At 39.8% G+C, this 22807-nt stretch overlaps 1 protein-coding gene across 2 annotated transcripts in view; it reads right to left on the reverse strand.

The window, feature by feature from the left end:
- Window positions 1-22807, reverse strand: part of LOC108138741 (protein outspread) — an 86422-nt gene that overhangs the window by 28128 nt on the left and 35487 nt on the right. For both annotated transcript variants that reach the window (XM_017261135.1, XM_017261136.1), the window contains exon 2: window positions 10864-10944. In XM_017261135.1, the coding sequence (XP_017116624.1) occupies window positions 10864-10944 (81 nt within the window). The remainder of the gene's footprint in view (window positions 1-10863; window positions 10945-22807) is intronic.

Here is a 22807-nt window from a genome sequence, read left to right on the forward strand (position 1 = left end):
ATTTAACATACTGTTTATATATTTTGTTGGGTTATCTAGGTTTGTAAAATCGATTGATTTGTTGGCGCCTCGTTCAATAAAATTCCTTTTTTCTGAATACATTTCTTAAGTCAATAAGACGAATATTTCAATGGAGCGCAAGCTGTTTGGAGTCTGGAAATGGTTAATTTTTAGTTTTTGGATATTTTTTGGGGTTCTACAATTGTCAATCGGCGAGGCTGATATCGCACTTGGAACCCGCTGCTATGAAGTAAATAAATTCGGTTATTGCATCCCACTAGGATAATAACTTTTGAACCATAAATTTGAAATGTATGTGTTTAAATAGGTACAACTTTTTAGTACACAAAATTGTATATATATATTGTTTTATTTCGCAGGAATCTTGTCAAGTGCATAATTTCAAGAACTAATAAAGACAAATGAAATAAGCAACTAAATTTTAACTTAAGCTTATCAATTTAAAACACTGAAATGACTTAACCTTTATTTGCCTCATCTGTTCATTTAACCCACTTGTGGATGTCTTTATCTCAGTTGTTCATTATCAACTAAAACAGCTTGTCTCTCGTTCAAAGTTTGCGCAAATAACTCCCACAGTTCACAGAGTCATATGCCATAATAAATTGATGCAAATGAACTTTTGACTAACGAAGGTCAATTGTCTTTTGTCAGTGTTTCAGTGTTGTTTATTATGGTGTGTTGTCATAGCCGCAGCAGAAATAAATGGATGGATGTTATGAGGTTCCCCGAACCACAGATAAACTTGGGCTAATTATGAGCCGTGGACCCCCTGCCAACCCTTCTGGTGTACAAAAACAAAGTAATTGAATCGGCCAGAGTAACGAAAACTATATAACCAAAACAGAAACATAAAAAATCGAAGAAAAATGCCATAATGGGTTCACTAATTGCTTCAATTAGACATCGACTGGGGCTCTCGAAGGCAGCAGCAGCAGCCGCAGCAACAGGTGTGCAAAACGACCGACAAAGTTGTGCAATATCTATGGGGCTCAATTGCAGTCGGTCCCTCGGTTGGGGCCAAGTACTCGGATCTCTCTATTGTTTTCGAAAGTTCACGATATTTCTGTTGTTTCGCTTTTGCGGTCACACCTTTGTGGATTTTTCAATTAAACGATGAACTGACCTTGATACCTCGCTTCGCAATTGAGTTTATGCTTACACGGTTCAATCTCTGTATCTGTATCTGGCGTCTTATTCTGTATTTGATCTTCACTCACCTGAAAGAAAAGAAAACATTTGAAAAGATTCATTAGTGAGTTATTAGATGCAAGAACACGGACTTCAGGAGAACAACACACACTTCCTTATTGACTACGGGGAGATGCCTAATCTGGCCAGCCATTAAAAGCCCAAGAAACCCTCTTATACACTTTGAGAAAATATCAATTATAATTTAAGAAATTAATTAAATTCAATAAATAAGCTCATATTCAATAGTAAAATTTATAAGAAATAACAATGGCTATTAAATAAATATTTTACTCTCAAGTACACTTATTTTTAAAAGGACAAATTTAATATTGTTTTTTTTAGTGCCCTTAACTTCTTGATGCTTACAAGATCCCAGCAAAGAGCTGGCTGGCATAATGAATTGTCAATCATTATGCAATCTTCGAGTGAAAAATGATGCAGCAGGTTTCCCTGCTCTCGCTGGGATATCTTTTAGCCGGAGAATGCGTGGGCCGCCAACATTTAGACAGACAGACAGCCGGACGGACCGACAGACAGACAGACAGACAGACAGACAATCTTGTGATGTGCAACATGGTCTTAGATCTTTTGCCGTGGCATGTGGCGCTAGAGTAAAAGGCTTTAGAGAGAAAGAGGCCTGAACTCGAGACCGAATCTCGACTTGTAGTCGGCCCCATCATTTATAACACGGACAGCTCGGCGTTCCTTACCCTTTTGGGTTCGCTTTTTGGCGTTTATTATGTGGCGTTCTCGTTTGCATTCAGAAATACGCATCGCATACATGTGGCAGCTTCCAAAGACTGGGCCCTTTTAGGGGACAAGGCAAGACAAGTTGCGCGATGATGGATGCCACAAGCCGGGCTCATAAATTGAGCTTGTTTCAACCGAGCACCAAAAGATGGACAGATGTGCGGGGGCGTCTATTGGTTAGCCTTGTCAACACACCCAGTCTGAATGGCTATTGGGAAATGCTTTTGTGATCTGTGTTCGATTGCAATGCTTACGAAAGAGCTGGAGATGATTGAAAAATGGTTGGAAACTAACTTGGAAATACCATTTGGCTTTATCTCAATGGATTAAAAAATGTATCGACAGAAGAGCCAACTAAAGAAATGAACTGCAGGGTATTATAAAAAATAAAACCATATAATTTTTCAAATTTTTAAGTTTCATTCAAATTATACTATTTTAGACAAATATATATTGTAAAAATATACAACATTCGTTTCAGATAAAATTAAATTAATAATTAAATTTGAATTTTTATTTAATTTTCTTAGTTTATATAGGTAAAATTCGCTTAAAGCCTTAAAAATATATAGGTTTTCTAATTGTTATTTCGTAAAGTTCTTACTTATTGTTGGTACATTCTTGACTTCTGTTTTGTAAACCGACTCGGCCATTTAATGCTCGTGCAGCTTAAACATTATAGGAAATAAAAATACCGATAACCAAAATCCCATACAATTGTTGTTCAAAAATAATGGCCTGAGTAATTAAGCTTTGTCTTAGAACGAGTTTTATTCTGCAACTTTAATTGACAATTAAAAGTTCTCCTAATAGTTCATCAGACCCAATGTTTACCACAAATTACATAACAAACTAAAAACTAATCAATGCAATAATGATCAAATGCGATTGCTAAAGCACCGCAGGAAGTCAATTATTGATTTAGTCATTACCAAACAGCTTGGAGCTCTCATTTTCAATATTCGCAAATTGATTATTTCATTGTTGTTGGGGACGGTGCAGCGTTGTTGTTCTCAAGTGAATGCCACTTCCTTTGGGGCGACAAAAGAGCACTTGCTGTGGTCATAAAAAGTTAATAGAGTCGACTATTAACTTGTCAGTGGGCCCCACAGCAGTTGGCCATTTTGCAAGAGGCGACCATTGCGAAATATCTACATACATATGTATACCATACTGCTGTGGGGCAGGGAGAATCCAGAGTTGGCAAGTCGTCAAGTCGACGAGTCGTCAATCATTTTCATTTCGTTAAACGTGTCAAATGACGGTCGCGAGCGGAAATCGTTCACCAGTAGTTATTTTCTTTTATGGGGGAATGGGCTAACCGTCGGCAACTGGGAGAGCGGCAATTGGCTTATTAAATTCGCCTTAATGCGATACGTGTTAAACGGGGAGCGATTGCAGCCAAAACAAAAACAATGAACAAAAAAGAAAAATGAAAAAAACAATTGCCACATCGCTGACACGCCCACAAAAACTGCAGCTGCAGGAGGCGTTTTTTTCGTAATTAGTGCGAACGAGACACTATCCAAACAGAGCTGGAAAAACCATACCACAAAAAAGGTAATTACGCGGAAATCAAACATCTAACGTCTCCCTGGTGATTTTGCAAAAGTCGTTACCGTTATGATGAAAACTTTAGTGCGACCATTTCCACCGCCCCCCAGTTTTTCCCCCACCAAAAGAGTATACCCCTTCTCTTTTTGTTTGGCTGCACAATATTGCACATGGGCTAGATGACAAAAACAAACTGCTGCTGCAGCGGATGAAAAACAAAACAAATGCCAACAGAAACGATATACGAACTTGCATAAAGCTTGCAGCAGTCAGCAAATGAGAAAAGTTAAATAATACCTTGCAAGGGGGTTGTAAAAGGGGCTCAGAAAGATGAGTACAGATCTCATAAGTGCTCAAGTGTTTGAGTTTCGAATGGGGAATACGCTGGAATAGGCCACGATCATAGGACGGAAGTGTAACGTGACAGTTTGGTTGAAAACCCTTTAAAATAGTTTAGTGATTGCCAAAAACATAACTAAATAAAAACGTAGGGGCCTTAACCCTTTAAAAAAGAGGAAACAAATTATAAAATTTACCATTTTGTTTTGAAAATAATAGTTTTAACAATTTCTTTATAACAAAAATAATAAATGTATGCTCTCAATAAGAGTTTTTAACATGCATATCATTGTTTAAGTTGAAAAATCAAATTTTTGGCTACATTAAAACCCTCTATATATATATCTATATAAAATGATGCTTTGCCATAAGCCAAGTATGTCCAACATTCTCTATCTAGGGTACACCACAGGCAGAGATAAAAGCCAACATTTTATTAAGGCTGGCCCGCTAGGCTTGATGAGCACAATAAAACCACACCACAGTTAGAAATATAGCCTCCGACGGGGTCTGGCTGTCTCTTTCCGTCGTCTGACAGTTCGTCAATGCAACCACACATAGGCTGGAGCCACACCACACCCCCCAGCAGCATCAGAAGTCCACCACTCACCCCTCACCCCGCACATAGCGGCTCCATTCAACGACAATGACGGCGTGGAAATCCAATACGCGATCTCTCGAAGTCAACGTCATCTCCGTTAGACGCTCAGTCTACGTAAGTCTCGCCTTGTCTCAGCCCGCTGTTTTATGTAATGGCAAGAGGCAAAAAGCGAGGAAAACTCACTGAAGGCGAAGGAGACTGGGGCAGGCCATATTCCATTGACAACAGAGCATAGCACTCAAAATAATAATGACTAAAGCCCGGTCGAAGTTCACACACTCTTTACCCAAGAAGCTAAAAAAACTTTGCAGAATACGATTTTATGTATTACTGTTTTCAATGTCAGAGGACATTACTTATTGATGAGCAGCACATCACAACACGTTGAACAATTGTCATTTTAAAATATGACTCTAAACAATGGGCACAATTAATTCTCATGTTGTCTGGTTTTTTGCTGAGCCACAGGATGGATGGACCCCGGAGATGAGTTTTGCTTTGGCCTTTTTTGCCAGTGAATTCTTGAGGCGTTGGTGGCCACAGCCTGCAGCTTTTACCGTTAGCAACTGTGGGCCCTGCAAGGCCCGAGCAATCAATTAACACACCTTTGGGTGGGTGGAAAAAAGGGAGGAGGAGGAGGAGGTGCACTCTGCGCACCCACGTCGAGAACTCCATCCAATTCGCTTTACTCCAGCGTTGACAGTTGCAAATGCATCAGTCAGTCGCGAGTCGAGTCGTGGGCTAATTTGCGGTTTCAGCTTGCAGCCCAACTAATTAACATATAAATTTAGAGGTGTTGCACTTTTGTATTTATTTATGAATGAAACTGACAGAGACAAAGAGAGATGGCTGGTCGTGGAGGTGGAAGAGGAGGCTGGCAAGTGGGAGAGCTGCCAGTGCACTGAGAAAAATAAGTATCTATAAGTACAAGTATCTTTTTAGGTCACATAGTTATAATGTTATCAATAGTTCCAGGGATAACTATTGTTATGGTATATTAAGGTTTTTATAAAGATAGTAGTTTGAGCAAAACAATACGTGATACCCATATATATCAGTGTTTATTAGTATTTTGTGAAAAATTTAAAAGTTAAACAAAGTATAAAAAAGGTATTGTGCTTAAGCCGTTTCAGTTGAGTTAGCTGCTCAATTTGTGGGCCACAGTATTTTCTGCCAGTGTGTAAATCTGTATTATGCATCTCGTGCTCATATGCAAGCCAAGGTCGCCTTCAGTTCCGTTCAACTGCTGCAACAGCAGCAGCATCGACAACCAAGCGATTGCAGTTTATGGAAAAGAGTTTAGCCAGCCAAGATTTATTGGCATGTTATTCTAATTGCTATTTATTGGCGGTGGGAGACGGCATCGGCAGAACTTGAGCGGCGCAGCTGCCTCGCTGTCTGACAGTCAGTCATTCAGTTAGTCATTCCATTCAATCGCTCATGCAGCCATTTTCAAGTTGGCAGGCTGTCAAGTGTGCAAATTAGTTTGTTTGCTTTGTTTTTATGCATGTGCTTAACCCAATTGTCCGCTGTGTGCTCAGAATTGATCACCACAAAAATAACTGCATATTCGCTAAATGTTTGCCAAATGTTCAAAACAAATATTGTTAAATGTTTGCCATTAATTGTTTTTTTTTTGCATATCTGTTTCATACATTTTTTAAATTGAATGAACATTTTTCGAATGCGTATTTAATGTTTTATGTTATGTCACACAATGCTATTTTTTATTTTTGAGCAATTAGCAGCTTTGAAATTTAATTGGTATTGTAAGACTTCCAGATTTCTTTTTATTAAAAGTTCATCATTAACACCCAATTAACAAGCACATAAATAACTTATTTGGGCTTACAGCATCGTGATCGATTCGTTTTAGAGGTGATCGATCGATATTTCTCCTCACTCAGACTGTATACTCATTAGTTCTGGATTACAGATCTCCCACCTATTCATCCGCATCACCCACAGTCTCGCCGGCAATTCATTTCCACTTCCATCCCATTTCAATCGGTACGCCTACATCAGACGCTCGATCGATAGTCTCTATTCCTATCATCCGTTAATTGCAACTAATGAATTTGCTTACGTGTAGACAATTTTCAGTTAATATTCTAATTTGTTCTCCCCACCGTTTGTAATTAGTTTCGAGAGGAAATTACAAACGACTACGCGTACTGTGGGCGTAAGACGAAAAAAAAGAAGAAAAACGAAATCAAATAGTTTTGAGTCTATAGATAGATAGATAGAAAGAGAACGGGCCGGGTCGTAAAATGTTGGATGCTTATTTTTATAGCGGATCCTCTCGGCTATCAAACGACCATAAACCGAGACAGGGTCTAAGCCTGACCGCAAATCGCAGCTATTACCGCTAGAGAAACTAAATTAATATGCAGCATTTCGTGTAATTCGCCCACCAAGCCAAAACACTTCCTTAATAAAGCCCAGGGAGACCGACCGCCAGGCCAGCTAATGCGTGCATAATTTTTAATAAATATTTTTCAAGATCCCCAGCTGCAGCTGTGCTGGACTGCCTGTGGAGGCCGGCCGAAAATGCTTCCTGGTTTAATTAATAAAGCCACGGCCTGGAGACGGAGACTAGAGAAGGCACTCCTGGACTGTCCGGACTCTGCTGGTCAACTTGTCAATCAACAACATTTCTGAAACGGTGGCGGCCAGCCTCCAGCCACTATGACCGTGATGATTATGATTATCAATTTCATTATCAGGCCCCGCGACTCGAGATCAACCCGAGGCAAACACTTCCGTTTTAAAAAGGGGGACTTCGTTTCAGGAGTAGCAGGTCCATTGCACCCAATGCAGGCTGCCTCTCAAAAGACCTCCAACTCAATGCCTCCTCACGCAAAAGTCGTCATTATGAAAATATTTACCCGCATCACACCAGCATCTCCGGCAAAAAGCTTATCGTCTGCTGCTCAGCCAGCGCTTATGTTGCCCACGTGTCCGTCCGTTTGTCCGTCTGTCCGTCCGGAGCAGGTTTTTCCTTTCTGGAAATTATGCACTTTGTATGCAGAAAAGTTGGCGAGGCGATAAAAATCTGCATAATTCCAAGCCGCAAGTTTATTGCCATTTCCTAGCGTTCGGAGCAAGGGAGAAAGATGCTTTCGGCGTGGCGAGAGCGAGATAGCTGGAAAAAGAGTTTCCCCTTTTCTTGCTGGCTGTGGCCCTTTCATAATCGTAATCAATATTAAGTTATATGATAAATTATCGGATACCAAATTGCCGCATTTAACTTGTCAAAGGAAATTATCGGAAATTATGCTAAAAAGGGTTTCAGCGGCAGTGGCGGTGAAATTACTTTCGGAACTCCAGACGCTTAACATAACTGTCGATTTGTCTTAAGGGTTATGAGACTGATCGAGGCTATTGGGCCGATCTGAGATCTGATATCGGAGCTGAAGGATAAAATCAGTTAATTGATTTGTTAAAACCTCAAATGGGAAAAAAAGAGAGGATTTAATTACTGTAGCTAGCTTTACGACACTGGTTCTTCAATATAGATTCACATAAAGTTTTAATAGTTTCTCATTTAAATGTAAATTCAGACTGACATGTGGTTTCCGGTGTTGCAATGAACATTTCTCAAAATAGTGAGCAAAAGAACTTTCTCTTGGAAAATTATGATTTTGTCTCCTTACCACCAAACCACAAGGACCGCATGCAGCCTGAAAATCGAATCACAAAACCATAGCCATAAAAACACCTTGGGGCCTCTCAATCAAGTTCAGGTGCATGGCCAACAGACCCAAACAAAATGCTATCCTAATGGCGCTCAAACAAAAAAGTGCCAATGCAAAGAGCCGAGACAATAAGAAATTGGTTGCACCTGCAGCGGTTGCGGGGTATTGTCAGAAGTGGGGGAAGTTGTAATCTTGGCCATTGCACATAGCACAGAGCACAGATCACAGAGCACGTAATTGCCCCACTGGGGGTACATAATGGCGGCAGGAAAGGGAGCAGGCATTATTGCAGCAGCAGTTAGCAGCGGTTCTTTGTGGGTAACCCAAAGCCCAGAGCTGAGGATTTGCCGAAGGCCAGGAAAGGGGCTCCACTTGATGACTGCTCAACTGAGATAAAGAACTGATGGGCGATGGCAGATATTTCCCGACAAGCCGGGAAATTTAAGCAACCGATACATGGATCCAAGTGAAATGGAAATTGAGTGGGGAATTAGCATAGCGGGAGCTTTTTAGTAGGGGAAATTGAGTTACTTTTTATTACTTGCTGAATGTAATTGGGGTCTAGAAGGCAGTTGCTTAATTTCAAGGCGAATTAAGTTATACAGGTCGACTACTGCGAATTATTCATGCGATGCCTAAACGTGTTCAATGTTTAAATTAATAAGCATTCTTATAACTATTCGGTAACATTAGGTAATATTCTGCAGATTGTAGATCTAGGATCTAGTAACATAACATACATCCAACTCAAAGAATCAAATCCATATTGTAGACAGCCTTAATCGTTTAGTTTTTCACAAAATTAAAGCTTTCAAGTGATTAAATTGCAAGCAATTTAACCAATTTAAATAATACACAAAAAATGTTTATACGTTTTCTTCATTAATTCAATTACTTTTGCACATTCGCCGAAAGAAAGTCACCACTGAACTCTGTGGCTAGTTGCTTAAATTTATTTCCTTCCCATTGTCGCTCCAGCACCACAATTAGCCCCGCCCTCGATTCAAGACACTTGATGACTGCCTGCCCCACTCGTTGGATCTGAGTGCTTTTCCAGCACAAAACAGCTCACAACATCCGGTTAGTGGATGCGATTGCGACTGCGACTGCGACTGCTTCTGCACAAATGTTAATTAAATACCTGTCCATCTATTAAAAAACATACGTAAATTTATGTTGTTAACAAGGAAGTGCGCTCTGCGCATGCGCACACTTTTATTATTATCATCAGCATCGCTGTCGTTGCCGGAGTTTGTCGGTTGAATTGGCCGTCGCTCAGCACAAATCAGAGGCAGTGTGGCCAGCACTTGGCCATTTCTACCTGTCCGCCCGATCTTTGCAACTTCCAGCTTCCAGCGTCCAACTTCCTCTATCCCCCTGCCACACATCCAAATACTGGCTGTAACTGTTTGCAGCCATTTGCATATGTCGCCGAACGTTTGCGTTGCGGTTTTAACGATGCGCTGCTGTCGCCACGTCGCTACGTCATTCGCTAATTGGTCGAGATACAAATCGCCACGAGAGAGTGAAGTGACGACGTCGAAGCCTGCAGTCCAAGTTCCAAGTCCCAGGCCCCCAGGAAGAGGATGAGGATGTGGAAGAGGCGTTGCCGGTATTGGCCATCAGCTGACGCAACTGCGGGTGCTGCTGGCGGTAGCTGCACTACAACAAATATCTCACTAACAATGTGTTTTTTATTCCCACGAACAGCATTGACTATTTATTTCTGATACATAAGTATTTTATGTAACTAAACACAATATATTACTATCTTTGTAAAAGAATAGCCTATAAACTTTACAATGAATTTATAAATAGTTAACACTCAGATCTCAAGGAATATTACTTTGTGAAACAATTCGAAGTAAAAAAAGAATGGATTACCATTTTATGGATAAATTTGAGTGGATTTTTTGAAGTGTATCAAGTGCCAAATTGTCATCATTACCTTGCTCTGCCCGTTACCCCGTGTCACCTTTCCCCTCGCCACCAAACAGCGGCACTTTCTTTGCCAACCGTCCAAAAACAAATCGGTGGCTGTGAGTCGCCTCTGTCCCGCCAGATGCTGTCAAATATTTGCTCAAGTGTTTCTGCTTTTCACACCACCCCGCCGAGAAGCCACCGAATCCCCACCCATGAACACCCCACACCACCTCCTCCCATCTTAACCCACCACTCCCCCCTGGGGTGGACACGGCTGGCAATTTGCTTTATGGGATTTACTTGTAGTGGGGATAGGCGGTTTGGCATTTTTGGGAAAGTGGACATCGGAAATTTGGTTAGCCTTAATGCATTCAAGGTGTGATTTTTTCTTTTCGTTTGCCCCCAAATGAACTGGTTCGCCAAGTGTGGAACTCTTGGGATGAGGATCTCTCTAAACAGTCAGTTTATTTGAGAGCTGTGAAGATGAGGTGCTAAACTTGTAGTGGTCATTAAGTTCACCAGATATGGATCTTGGCTGTTATTCTTAAACTAGTTTCAAATGGTTTAGGTATTCAGCTAAAAATAAAATGAAAACACCTGTGATCTAGAGAAGTATACGTATATTCTTGATAGGAGCAATAGGTATTTAGCTATTTGGTTGGATTTTTTCTTTGATTTGCAAATACTCAACAAAAACCCCACCTTTTAAAAGAACATGAATCACTTTACTATTTTGAAAGATATCTTAACTATAGCCATATAAACAGTATCAATAGAACTCACCTTTGTTCTGTACAATGGATTGCTAAAATCCCAATCCGGCGCCACAAATAGATATCCGCATTTGGAGACCTTTCGCGATGCCTAAAAAATGTCGAAAGAGAAATATTAATATTTATGTTAAATAAAAGTGTCGCATAAGACTAATATATACATTTCAATGCTGATGATTGGTTACGGAATATAAATTACATAATTTTGGGCTGGAAAGTCTAGTGAATTGTGAAAATATTTTTAAGCTATTTGATAACAAATGTTCAACAGATAACCAAAAATATTTAATCTTAATTAGCAAAGCAAATTTATTCGGAAATATTATTGGCAAAAAATAAACAAATAAGAAAATTAACGAAGTTATCATATCTCGCTTATCTTTCAACCGGAAAAAAACAATTTTATATGTGTTTCTAATTAAAAAAGTGCCAAATTTTCGTAGCCCCCTTTTGTGTTCGGCTTTAACGCTGTCTGCTTATCGGCAACTTGTTGTGTGTGTGTGGCGCACGTGTTACCTTAACCATACCGCAACCAGATATCTACACACATATATAGTTTTTGCCCAAACTATTCGTCTAAGCCATGACTAATGTTAATGACGTGCGCCAATTTAACTGTCTGCGTGGTATTTTTGGCTTTTATTTTTTGTTGGGGGGTTAAAGCAAATAAAATAAATTACAAGTAGAAACGACTACAAAACCCAGACCACTTGGTGGGGGTGGGTGGGCTCAGGGGGTCTTGGCCTTTGCACACCTCTAGTCTAGAGCAGGCGAACAATAAGCGACAATTGGGCCGCATTTAAAGTGGATTTCGGTCGTTAGTCGCGCCCGCCATTAAGCTGCTGTCGGTCTCTTGTTTTGGATTGTTTTGGTCTGCTTTGGGTGGGTGTACAATGTACATGTATCTGTATCTGTATATATTTCTTTTCGATTTGACAAAGCTGCAAACAAGAGTGCCAAGTGGGGAATAGCACAATGCTCCCAGCAATTGAACCCAACTGAACTGGCATTTAATTTGAGACAGCTCCCGCGGTGGCCTAAGGTCGTCAATCAGCTACTAATTAACGAAAGTGAGACATTTCTTACAATGGGAGCAAAAATATTATGTGCAAATTTATATATATATAAATGAAAAGGTAAAATGTTGATTTTACTAACTAACTATCGGTAATATTAAAGAGATGGTTTTTAATAAATAGAACAGAAAAAAAAGAAATATTCATTCATTAATTGTTAAAGTAAAACGATTTAAAAGTAAACAAAAAATTATTTTATATTGAATATTATACATTTGATTCTTTTGAAGATTTAATTATGTAATCAAGCTTTACTCAGTCTATTGACCTTACAAAAGATAATAAAAGCAAAATTAAAATTGCCCGAAAAATGTTGTAAACTTTTTTGTAATATCGATATTAATTTATCAATTTTATTTGTAAATTGTACTGCCACACTTCTTTAATTTCAAATGGACCACGAATTAAGTCACCTCTTGCGAGTGACCAAACAACCGCAAATAGTGCATGGTATCCCGATTTTTGACTCGATCCCGACCGACCCCGATCATGTCTTGTAAGCTGACACCATAAAATGTTTACAAAACAATAAAATAACAAAAACGAAAACGAAAACCAAAGCCCAAAAACGAAATGTGTAATACGGTAGTGCCCGGCCACTCACTCGCGTCCAAAACTATCCAGCAACTTAACAAAGTGGGCCGAAAAAAAGAGGTAAAACCTCCCACTCCTCTTCCACGGAGGTCTAATCGAGCTACTCTATATACATTTTTTTTTCTTTTTGGGGTCTCCGGCTGTCTGGTTTGCAATTACGCTGGCTAATTTTATTTATCTGGCTTGTGATTTTCTTATTTTTGTTGCATTTTATGATATTCTCTGTGGTTGCTGCTGTTGTTGTTGTTGTCCGTGGTGGGTCGTTTAAATGCGCCATTAACATTGATTTATGTGAAAAGTCGCACGTTTGTATTCAAATAGCTAGGGGAGAGAGAATGAGTGAGAGACTTGCAACAGTTGCAACAGTAGCAGCAATTGCAATTGCAATTGCACTCGCAGTTGCAGTTGCAGTTGCAGTTTGCAGTTTTCAGCTGCTGTCAGGCTTTCATCAGGTTAAGTCAGTCGACACGTTTTCCACATAAATTTCAATGGGTCCGAGAAGTTAAGTGACAGAAATAGGTTCAGTTTTAGTGGGTAGCACCTTCTAACGACCCGTTTTTTCGATCGGGGGCTCACACGATCACCAAATTGCGATCTACTTTTGTCACATTACGGCCACCGCTAAACTGCTCAACGTGTGGCGACTCCGATGGCGAAGAGGGGTTCCAGTTCCAGAGTACCGTTGGCTACTCCTACCGTACTTCTAATACCCGACCACGTAGCCCAAACTACACTGGCACTGCCACTGGCACTGGCAGACATTCAAACATAAATTATCAATGCCAGCCTGGTCGCTGTTTTGGTTGTTTGCAAAATTAAAAAAAACTTATACGTATGGAATAGGCGGGTAAATGGAAAAAAAATCGTGACTAAATGAGTCACAATTGTCTTCCAAATTGTGCGAGCTGTTCCAGAGAAGAACTGATCAAATTAAAAAAAAAATTAAATCTGCTTATATGGATGTAAATATACCCTCAGTAAACGTTTCTTTTATATTAGCTAGTAGCTGTGGAAAAAATTTTGTTCGCATAAGGTCAATCATGCAGTAATATTAAGATTGTAAGTTCGCCTTTAAGCTGTGTTGTATGCCCATTAAGTTAAGCTTTTTAATTAAAAAAATAACAATACAAGTTTAAATAAAGAATGTTTAAGCGTTTAAGAAAAATAAACTTTATATGTGAATGAATGACACATATTTAAATAAGTCTGTGGTTTATATTTTATTTATGTGTAGTTTTTATATACTTTTTATTTGCCGCGCTTGGTGTATTCTAAACCACTTTTTTTTTCAAAATTGCATAATTCAGGAGCCAACTTTAAAGCCTTAACCCAAGCCAACTTCTGTTTTTAGGGTATTTCAAATCAAATTCAAGCCAACTTCTGTTTTTAGGGTATTTCAAATCAAATCCAAGCCACATGCTGAATATTTATACATCGCGCATGTCGTTGCTGACACACAAATGGGAGATTTTTAAACGAAACTGGGCGTTCTGCGGGGATTACGGGGTCTTTTGGGGCTGCGCGTGCAGAATTTTGAGTGAGCCGCTGGGAGGATGGGCGTGGCAACGCCCCCAGGCACTGGCTAATGAAGCAAAGTGCGCCGTGCAAATGTGGACCAACCCAGACAAAAGCCCAACTGATTGATCGCGCCGAGTGAGTAACTCAGCCACAAATGCGAATGCTAATGACAAATCAAAAGGTTGTGACTGCTATTGGGAACTGAGTATGTAGCCGGCTCCAAGGTAATGAACCGTTTTTGGGGCAAATAGTTCCCAAATTTTATCAAAAACCATTTCCGACCGAATGGTTTTGTCAACTTAAAAAAGTCTAAAGTCTTGAATCCCCTAAGAATACATATTAAATACAAATATTATAAATCTCTATCAATCCTATAATTCAATACTAAAACTACAACATAATCTTTGTACATAAAGTCTGTATGAAATCTCATGTGAAATGGATGTGGATATAAATAAAATCAAATAGTGATTTTAAGTATTCAAAACGTAAGACAACAACAAGACAGCTAAAAAAAATCTGCATAAAATTTTTTAATAAGATGGTTTTGTGTAATTTAAATTGAAGATAACATCAATATTCAAATCGAAAAAAACAACAAGAATGTCAAGTGAGAATCAAAACCTAAGCTACTTTTGAGAGTACGACATAATACAGAAAACACTCACTATGAAGTCATGCAAACACAATTATGTATGACAGACACAGGTAACGAATCAAGAGGCGATCGGTGGGATCTTAGCTCATACTTATCCGCAATATATGCAGTCTTATACTTACTGGTTCTGCCAGACTCGACGAGGTTCGCTATTGCGCAAGCGTGCAAGATTCGAATAGAGAATGCATTCGGTTAGTTAGTGAGTTAAATAGTTATAGGCAAAGTCATAGAACGAGAGAGGGGGTTGATGAACGAAAGAACGAAATGACTCAATTAGCAGCGGGGAAGATGTCTCGGATGGGCTGCCAGATGCATTTTGACATTTAGCCACATTCGAGATGACATTCAAGACGCTCGAGATGATGATGATGCCGAGCCCCAACTTACCCCAGCTGCAGCAGCAGCAGCAGCAGCAGCAGCAGCCAAATGAATTTAAATTGCATGAGACCGACTTGTTTTCGATTTAATTTGATAAGAAACCCGGGGCGAGACGGGACGTCGCAGTCGCATACTTATGACTGTGAAATGTCAAATCAAAAGTCACGTTTTTCACTCACTGCCGAGCGCACTGATTTATTGGCAGCGGCCGGGGCTATTAACTATTAACTGAATCGTACCGCTGCCGGCCATAAATCGGCTTCAAGCTCAAGCTCCACTTGCGGAGTTGTGGAAAATTTCACTTTTGCTGCCGCTGCGGCTAATAAGCCAAAAACCGATTGACAAATAAACGATTTGTGGCATCCCCTCCACATATCACGTATGAGCGCACACTCTCGGAACTATATATCTATATATATATATATATATATATATATATATATATATATATAAATACATATATAACGCGTTTAGTTAGTGAGCCGCACGCACACGTGGATCATGTCCACCAATTCCAATTCCAAATCCAAGTCCAAGTCAAAGTCAAGTCAAGTCAAGTCCCAAACAAACCCGCTCCGGCTACGAGTTGGAGTGGAAAGTTGTTTGCAGCTTCAATCTCTTGAATCTCGTCGAATCTCTTGGGCTTTTAACTCAATTTCAGCCTGCTTTAGCTGCGACTTCAGCGCTAGCTCAGCTCTGTTTGTTTATTTATTTTTGTTTATTTATACATGTGTATTTTCAATCTTGCCATTGCAGTTGTTGTTTCGCTTCGAGTTTCTAAGTTGCGGCTTAATAGGCAAGCCGCAACAACAACCATTGGACCAACATCCTCAACCGCAGCGACAACAACCCCAGAAACAACAACAACAACAACAGCAACATCAACCGACTAAATCATCATTAGCCACCACATCCATCCAGTTGGTACAAAGTTGGCAACAGGTTTTTGACCATTTACTTGCTTTTGAACAATTTTTCGTTTCTGATCACTAATTTCTTCAAAAAATTATCAAATAGTTTTCTAAATGTTATTTCCCATTCAATGAAGTCATTAAAGTCATATATTATGATTAAAGCACGCGCACATTACAAGCTTATCATCAATAAATACTACATGATTGATATTCTTTAGTTATAACATTTTTATTATAATTTTGTATTTATTGCTGAGTAGGAATGTCGCCTTTCAAAGATTGTGGAATTACAATGAACTCGGGGAGAATCTCAATCACTTCCTCAGAACTCCAACCAATATGCTAATTTTATTTCAATGAATTCCATTGAACAAAATGTAGAGACAAAAAATAAAATAAATGCCAAAGCCGCTAAATAAACCCCAAAGCTAAAAGTTTCCCAATTTAAAAGCGATTCTTCTGAAAGCGAAACCATTACGGCATTTTCGGAATTTCTTGTGCATAATGCGTTTTTGTATGGGACATGAAAATTACAGGCCATCAATTCTTATAATTGAACCATCAAATTGTAAAGTGGATGAAGTCCGGCGAAGTCTGCGCCTTTGTCATAAAGTCCTACCTTCAGTAAGTGGGCCAACGATCGAGAAAAGCAAGATTGAGTGAGACAATTGGAATTACTTGACTGGCCATCAATGAATGAAAAGCATTTTTACCAGAAACATTTTTTTCCGGTTATAAATCGTATCAATCAATCGATGGGGAGGTTTCGGAGGAGCATAATTAATGTGTGAGAACAACTTTCTTCGCTGACCATGAATCGAAGCGCCTCACTGGTTTCGGAAACCGACTCCGGTTGAAATAAAAATGAAAGTGGCCCTCGATTTGTTGGCCAAAAGGGCCGTTGCCGATCTTAGGCGCGATTATGGCAATGACGGCTAATCTCTGCTCATTCATAAGTATAAGTATACGCCTTACCAACCACGCATGAAAGCGTCTCCGACAGAAAATATGATTAATAAGTTTCGCACGCTTATTAAGTCCCCCAGACCCCGATCAAAAGGAAAGAGATATAAAGCTGGCAGAAGAAAGTGGTTGATTGGTTGGTCTTGATTGACTTCAAGAGGGTAGGGACAAGGGTTAATGCCATCAGCATTTTTACATACACATTTTTGTGTGAGCTTTAATAGTGCAAAAAAAAAATGTTTAAAATGGTCTGGTAATGTTAATCAAATTTTTAATTTACATCATATTTTAATTTACATCATTTATGATCATTTTAATTTAAAAAATAAAATAGCGGATTGCCGCTAGTTTGTCTATTTGCAATCTATACTTACCTAGAGTTACGATACTAAATGCCAAAACAACTTTGACAACTTATTCAAGGGTATGAAAAATCGAAAGTACAAAAGAAATCGAAAGCGAAACTGCGCAACACAAACGAAACTTGAACAGAAACACAGAGACGAACATCAAGTGCAACAAACCGATGAACCGTCGACCAGAGCGGGGGCATCTCCCCCGGGCGAAGAGGGGTCGCCGTGGCGTGGAGTGCAGAGGGGCAGAGGGGTGCAAGTGGCAAGTGCATGGCACGGCATGGCATGAAAATATGGTGTGCTATGGCACTGGGTAGCAAGTGTGACTGACCAGCAGCTGAGAGGCAACTGCAGTTGGAAATGAAAGCGAATGTCGTCGTTGTAGCGATTGTGTGTTTGGTGCACAGAAAAAAAACCATAAATTTCCAAAATTTTCTGCCACTCCTGGGGAAAAAGACTATTTAAGATTAGGTAAAAAAAACATTTTTTAAACATATGTTAAACATAGGTAAAGTTTAAGGTAAAACATTTTTTTATAACCTATGAGTTGGTCACAGTGCAAAATATTTGTCCTTAAAAATTATGTCATACAAAAATAGTTTATTACATTAAATTTAAACTGCAGTTAAAATAGTTTCACAGAAATAAGGATACGATATTTTCATTATTATTATTCATTTTTTCAGTATCTGCATGTGACAATTTCGTTCTTTAAAATTTGGCATTTCCTCGGACCCATGTTTCGACCCATTTCCACATAGTTTTTTTTCAGTGTATTCGCTTGATCATCGCCTGCGGTGCGCGGTCGCGCTTCAAGCTCCATTTACGAAAAAAAGCGAATCGAAGCGAGGGCCAAAGAGATACAGCCATCGAATGGTGGGGCCATCAAGGGGCAGACAGTATGTCTGTTTGTTTGTTCGCTTGTCCGCTTGTCCGCTTGTCGGCCGGTCCGGTCCGATCGGATCCGATCCGATCCGGAACCGCTGGCAGCGATCGAATCCGATTCGAGGCGAGTCAACGTATGCGCCAACATCCGACCAGTTCTGCATTGCATGCCAAGAATTTCGCCTGCATCGCCCATCTACTCGTAGAGTGGTAAAGTTTCGGGCCACAACTTTGTTGCTGTTGTACCATCGGCGGCATGAGAGTTATTAACATAACATAATATTGACTTGGATGGGCCGAGCCCATTGTGTAATATTTAAGAAAAGCAAAAAAAAAGTATTGGAAATTTCGGTTTCTTCCACCTCTCTTTCTTTTCCCCAGTTTCACTTTCGTTGGCCGCTGTGGGAAGTGCATTTTGAGCCGCATGCTGAGTGGGAATGGAATCGAATCGGATGAGATCACCTGCATGGGTGACATCGTTTAGGCCCGGTAATTAGTCACCATTATATGACGCGGAGAAAGGGAGAGCTTGAGAAAAGCTGGGTATTAAAGTTTGAAGGGCCCAACCAAAAAGGTTTGTTTAAGAAGGTAAGGGGATGCTGGTGATTTTATGAAATCATGTTTGTTTGATATGAATAATCTCATAGGAACCACATTCGATGGAAATTAAAAAAGTTTTTTCTTTTTTATAAGCCACAGAGAAACATATGTTAATTATAATTAACTTTTTTATTTGCATTAATAATTGCTTTCATTTCTTTTCAAGAAAGATCCTCAATTATAAGTGTAGGCACCCTTCAGTTCTCATTGTAATCAATCCAATTGCGATTTCCGTTGATTTTCACATTATTGCAACCTCAATAAAAACTCCGACCGCAAAATCAAATTACAAAGCCATAAGGCAGCAATTAAAGCCAAGATTACAATTGCTCAAAAAGAAACCTCGGCCAGACCAAACTAATTAAAACTCGGCGGGTAACTCGTAAAAGCCAAACCAAACAAGTCATAAAGAAGTAAATTAAATAAATGAAATTAAAATCTAGTCATCCAGGCGGCGGCCACACACAAAGGCGGAAAACGCAATCCTTTTTTTGTTTTTTGATGCAGGCAACAGTCTGAGAAATTACAATAGAAAAACTGTCAGAAATTGATTTCCAAATGGGAAAACAACGCACTGGCACGGGCAGCCACACAACCAAAAAAATCTCAAAACAATAGTTTAAAGCCAACATTTCACTTTCAATGGACGAGGGCAGAGGTGAAGAAGGGCAGGGCGAGGAGGCTTTTATTGGTAGCTTCATCATCATTCGCATCTGGAGAGACTTCTGCGTGGATGTGGATGTGGATGGGGATGCTGCTTTGGTTGCCTCTTCATTTGAAAGCTCGGCATTTGAAATCGACGTCCGATGGTGGAAAATCGTGCACATGAATTTCAGTAAGTAAAAGTAAAAATCACCTTCAACGTTTTTGGCTTCTTGTGCGCCGCATATGTTTGCATTTGATTGTGTTTCTTTTTTGTTGTACGAGTACGAGTACGATTTTTTATTTTATTTTTATTGCCGCACATGAGTTTGCAAGTTGCCGGGACTCAACTCAACTCGACTCCGTTCCGACTTTTGGGCGATAGACATCGCACATACACTCGCTCGCACAGGTCGTGTCTGGCGACTTCATGTTGGCAATTCGACTGAGGGACGGCCAGACGGGCAGACGGGCTGACGGTATTACAATTCATTTAGAAATGCATTTAAAAATACATAAAATACTCTGACTGTGGCAGCGGCTTTGGCATCGGCCTCGTCGGGGAAAAGGGGACTGGGGCAGCGACAAATGAAAATGAAAGCGAAAAGAATGCGAAAATGAAATGGAAAGTTTTCGCCAAGTGTTTGCGGTGTAATCATCGCCATAGTATGCATCATATGTGCAGGAAAACTGGTAAGACTTGCTCCTGAAAGACTTTTGGGCTTTCAGTTTATTTAAAATAAAGGCTGACTTTTTCATTTGCACAACATTTAAACTTACTAAATTAAGTTTGTTTATCAATCCAAAGAAATCAAAATCTGACAAACAAAATTGAATAAAAATAAAACAGAACCACTACACTCCGTAAGTTTCAAAATCTTAAATAACAAATCGTTTAACTACGACCCAAAGCTATTTCATCTCACACCAACTCGCCGCCGACTCGACAGATTTCCCAACTTTTCAAAATATATGCAATTACATGCAATTGCAGTGTGGCCAGCTTATTTAGTTATGCACAGGACAATCAAGATTTCCCCCATCACTTGCCGCTGGTTACATTACCAATCAACAGCAATCATCGTTATTTATGAGAGTTGCACAACGATGATCTGTAAGAAATAATGGAAAAGAGCCAAAACCCAAAATAAAGGGGGACCAGGACCACCTGGATTGATTGTTTTAAGGCATCCGAAATTAATCATCTGTCCGATTTTAAGGAAAGGACACGATGAAGGGCACACAAAGAGAAGGGTGGGGGGGGGGGCTGACAGATGACCAACAGCAAATGATTCGTTGTCGTGCCCTTGTGTGTCAAATTCATCATTAAATGTCAACGCTTCGGGGGACCTCATGCGAAACTCTCGCCAAACTAAAAAACCAAACCGATCCCAGATCGAACTGCGGGGGAAAATCGGAGAAGGTGCAGCCAAAAAGGTTAACAACTCGATGCCAATTGAGTAACTTAACAAGGAGAGCCACAGGGCGCTTAAACGGACCAAAACAAAGGCGGAAAACTTGACAGGGCTAGGAAAAATAGTATGAGCTCGACTGGCGGATACCCAGCAAAACCAAAATTTCCAAAAAAATAACTTTAAAAGTAACTTTAATTTAAATATTAATATTTTATTTTATTTAAATTCATGTAATCAGTAGCATTTAAAGAAAAGTTACACTGCAGGCTGAGAAAGATGAATCCCCATCAATTACTTCCCTCACACATAAAAGTATTACTAAAATTAAATATAGAAAACTCAGATATTTGCTGGACATTGACAAACCTGAAATTTAAGGTTGAGGGCAAATGGGTTTCCCATGGCTCCCCCTGATTATTCTGGTATTACATGTAATATGGTTCACCTGCGATCCATTAAGCCCTCGACTGTTCCCCTAACCTTGACAACAATATTCCGCTTCCTTGTGCTGTAGATATACTCCTATAAATATACATATGTTTATAATACAGGCCCATAACAAGGCGTCTTGCAACGCGAGAAAACTTGCAGCAGGAGGAAAAAAACGAAATAATTGCGCGACTGCATAAATTTTCGCAGGCCAAAAGACGGCCAGACAGACCGACACACAGCTACTTTCGTTTTTAATTTAAAAAAAAAAATAACAAAACGCGAAAAAAAAGAAGTACGGAGTACTGAAGGAGGAAAAGCGCTTTGCTTTGCGGTTGTGTGTATGGGTATGGGTATGGGTATGCAAGAGATCGTTGATCGTCGATCGCCGTCAAATGGCAACGAACCTTCGACAGACCGCAGTCAAGTTTTGCCTTTGCACATAAATTTTGTTTGGCCATCGATGGCGAGGTAGATGGCTGAGGAAACCGAGGAAACTGAGGAAAGCCGGGAAAAAGGCTGAGGAAAAGTAGGGGGAAAAAGGGGCAGTCTGTGGAAGCCCAGGGTACGTACTGCCGATGAAGATCGATGATTGTCATCGTCAGCGGCTGCTTTGCCGCTCGTTGCCGCCGCTGCTGTTGACACTAAGTGAAAGTGAACTTGATGGGGCCACGTCATGATCGCCGTCATTCATGATCGAGTCCGTTTGATCTTAGGTTTCCTTTCGGGCCGCAGCTCTGCATTTTCCCCCCAATCGTCCAATTAGAAATGTTTGACATTTAACATTGTTCCGGGATACGCAAAATGTGGCACCACCACAAAACACACCAAGCACAATTAACAACTGGGCGGCTTAGATGAAAACCAATGCTTTTTTTTCGCAATTTGAATGGAATTTTACGCTGCATTTGCCACATGTGTGTGTTTGTGTATGGGGCCATGTCCATTGCCAGCAATTTGCGTTCGATTTTGGCCAAGAAAAAAAGGTGAAATGTAAAATATGACAAGGAGTGACGGTGAGGGGGGAAACTCTTATCTGCAGCTGCAATTCAATTTCTGGTTATTTGCAACCCTCCTTTTTCCGCCAAATCGATGTTGTTTTTTACAATTTGGTTTCTTTTTCAGTTTTCGGCCAGTTTTGATTGCACTTGGGCAGATTAGATAAGCAAATGTTAAGTTATGCGATCATAAACCAAAGCTGCGGGTTTTTCTTTTTTCCTCTTATTATTTGGTTGAAAATAGTTAACCATAAAAAACGCCATAAATGTAGGAATGAGGTTTGAATAATTTACAGGGAACTCTCTCTGAGAAAATAGTACGTCCTAAATAAGCCATTAGTGAACAATAATTTTGACTTAGCTTTAACAGGAGTCTTATGAAGAGGGAACACTTATTTCCTTGAATTTTTATTGGTAATTCGACACTAAAAATAGGTTTTTTTACTGCAGGTCGAGTTCGTGGTCCGAAAAATCTTTTAACGACTGCAAACGGTAAGGCAAGTAGCAAATAAAAAAATTATTTTCCTAACT

Source organism: Drosophila elegans, unplaced genomic scaffold (genome assembly GCF_018152505.1).
Source record: "Drosophila elegans isolate 14027-0461.03 unplaced genomic scaffold, ASM1815250v1 contig_814, whole genome shotgun sequence".
Classification (NCBI taxonomy): Eukaryota; Metazoa; Arthropoda; class Insecta; order Diptera; family Drosophilidae; genus Drosophila; species Drosophila elegans.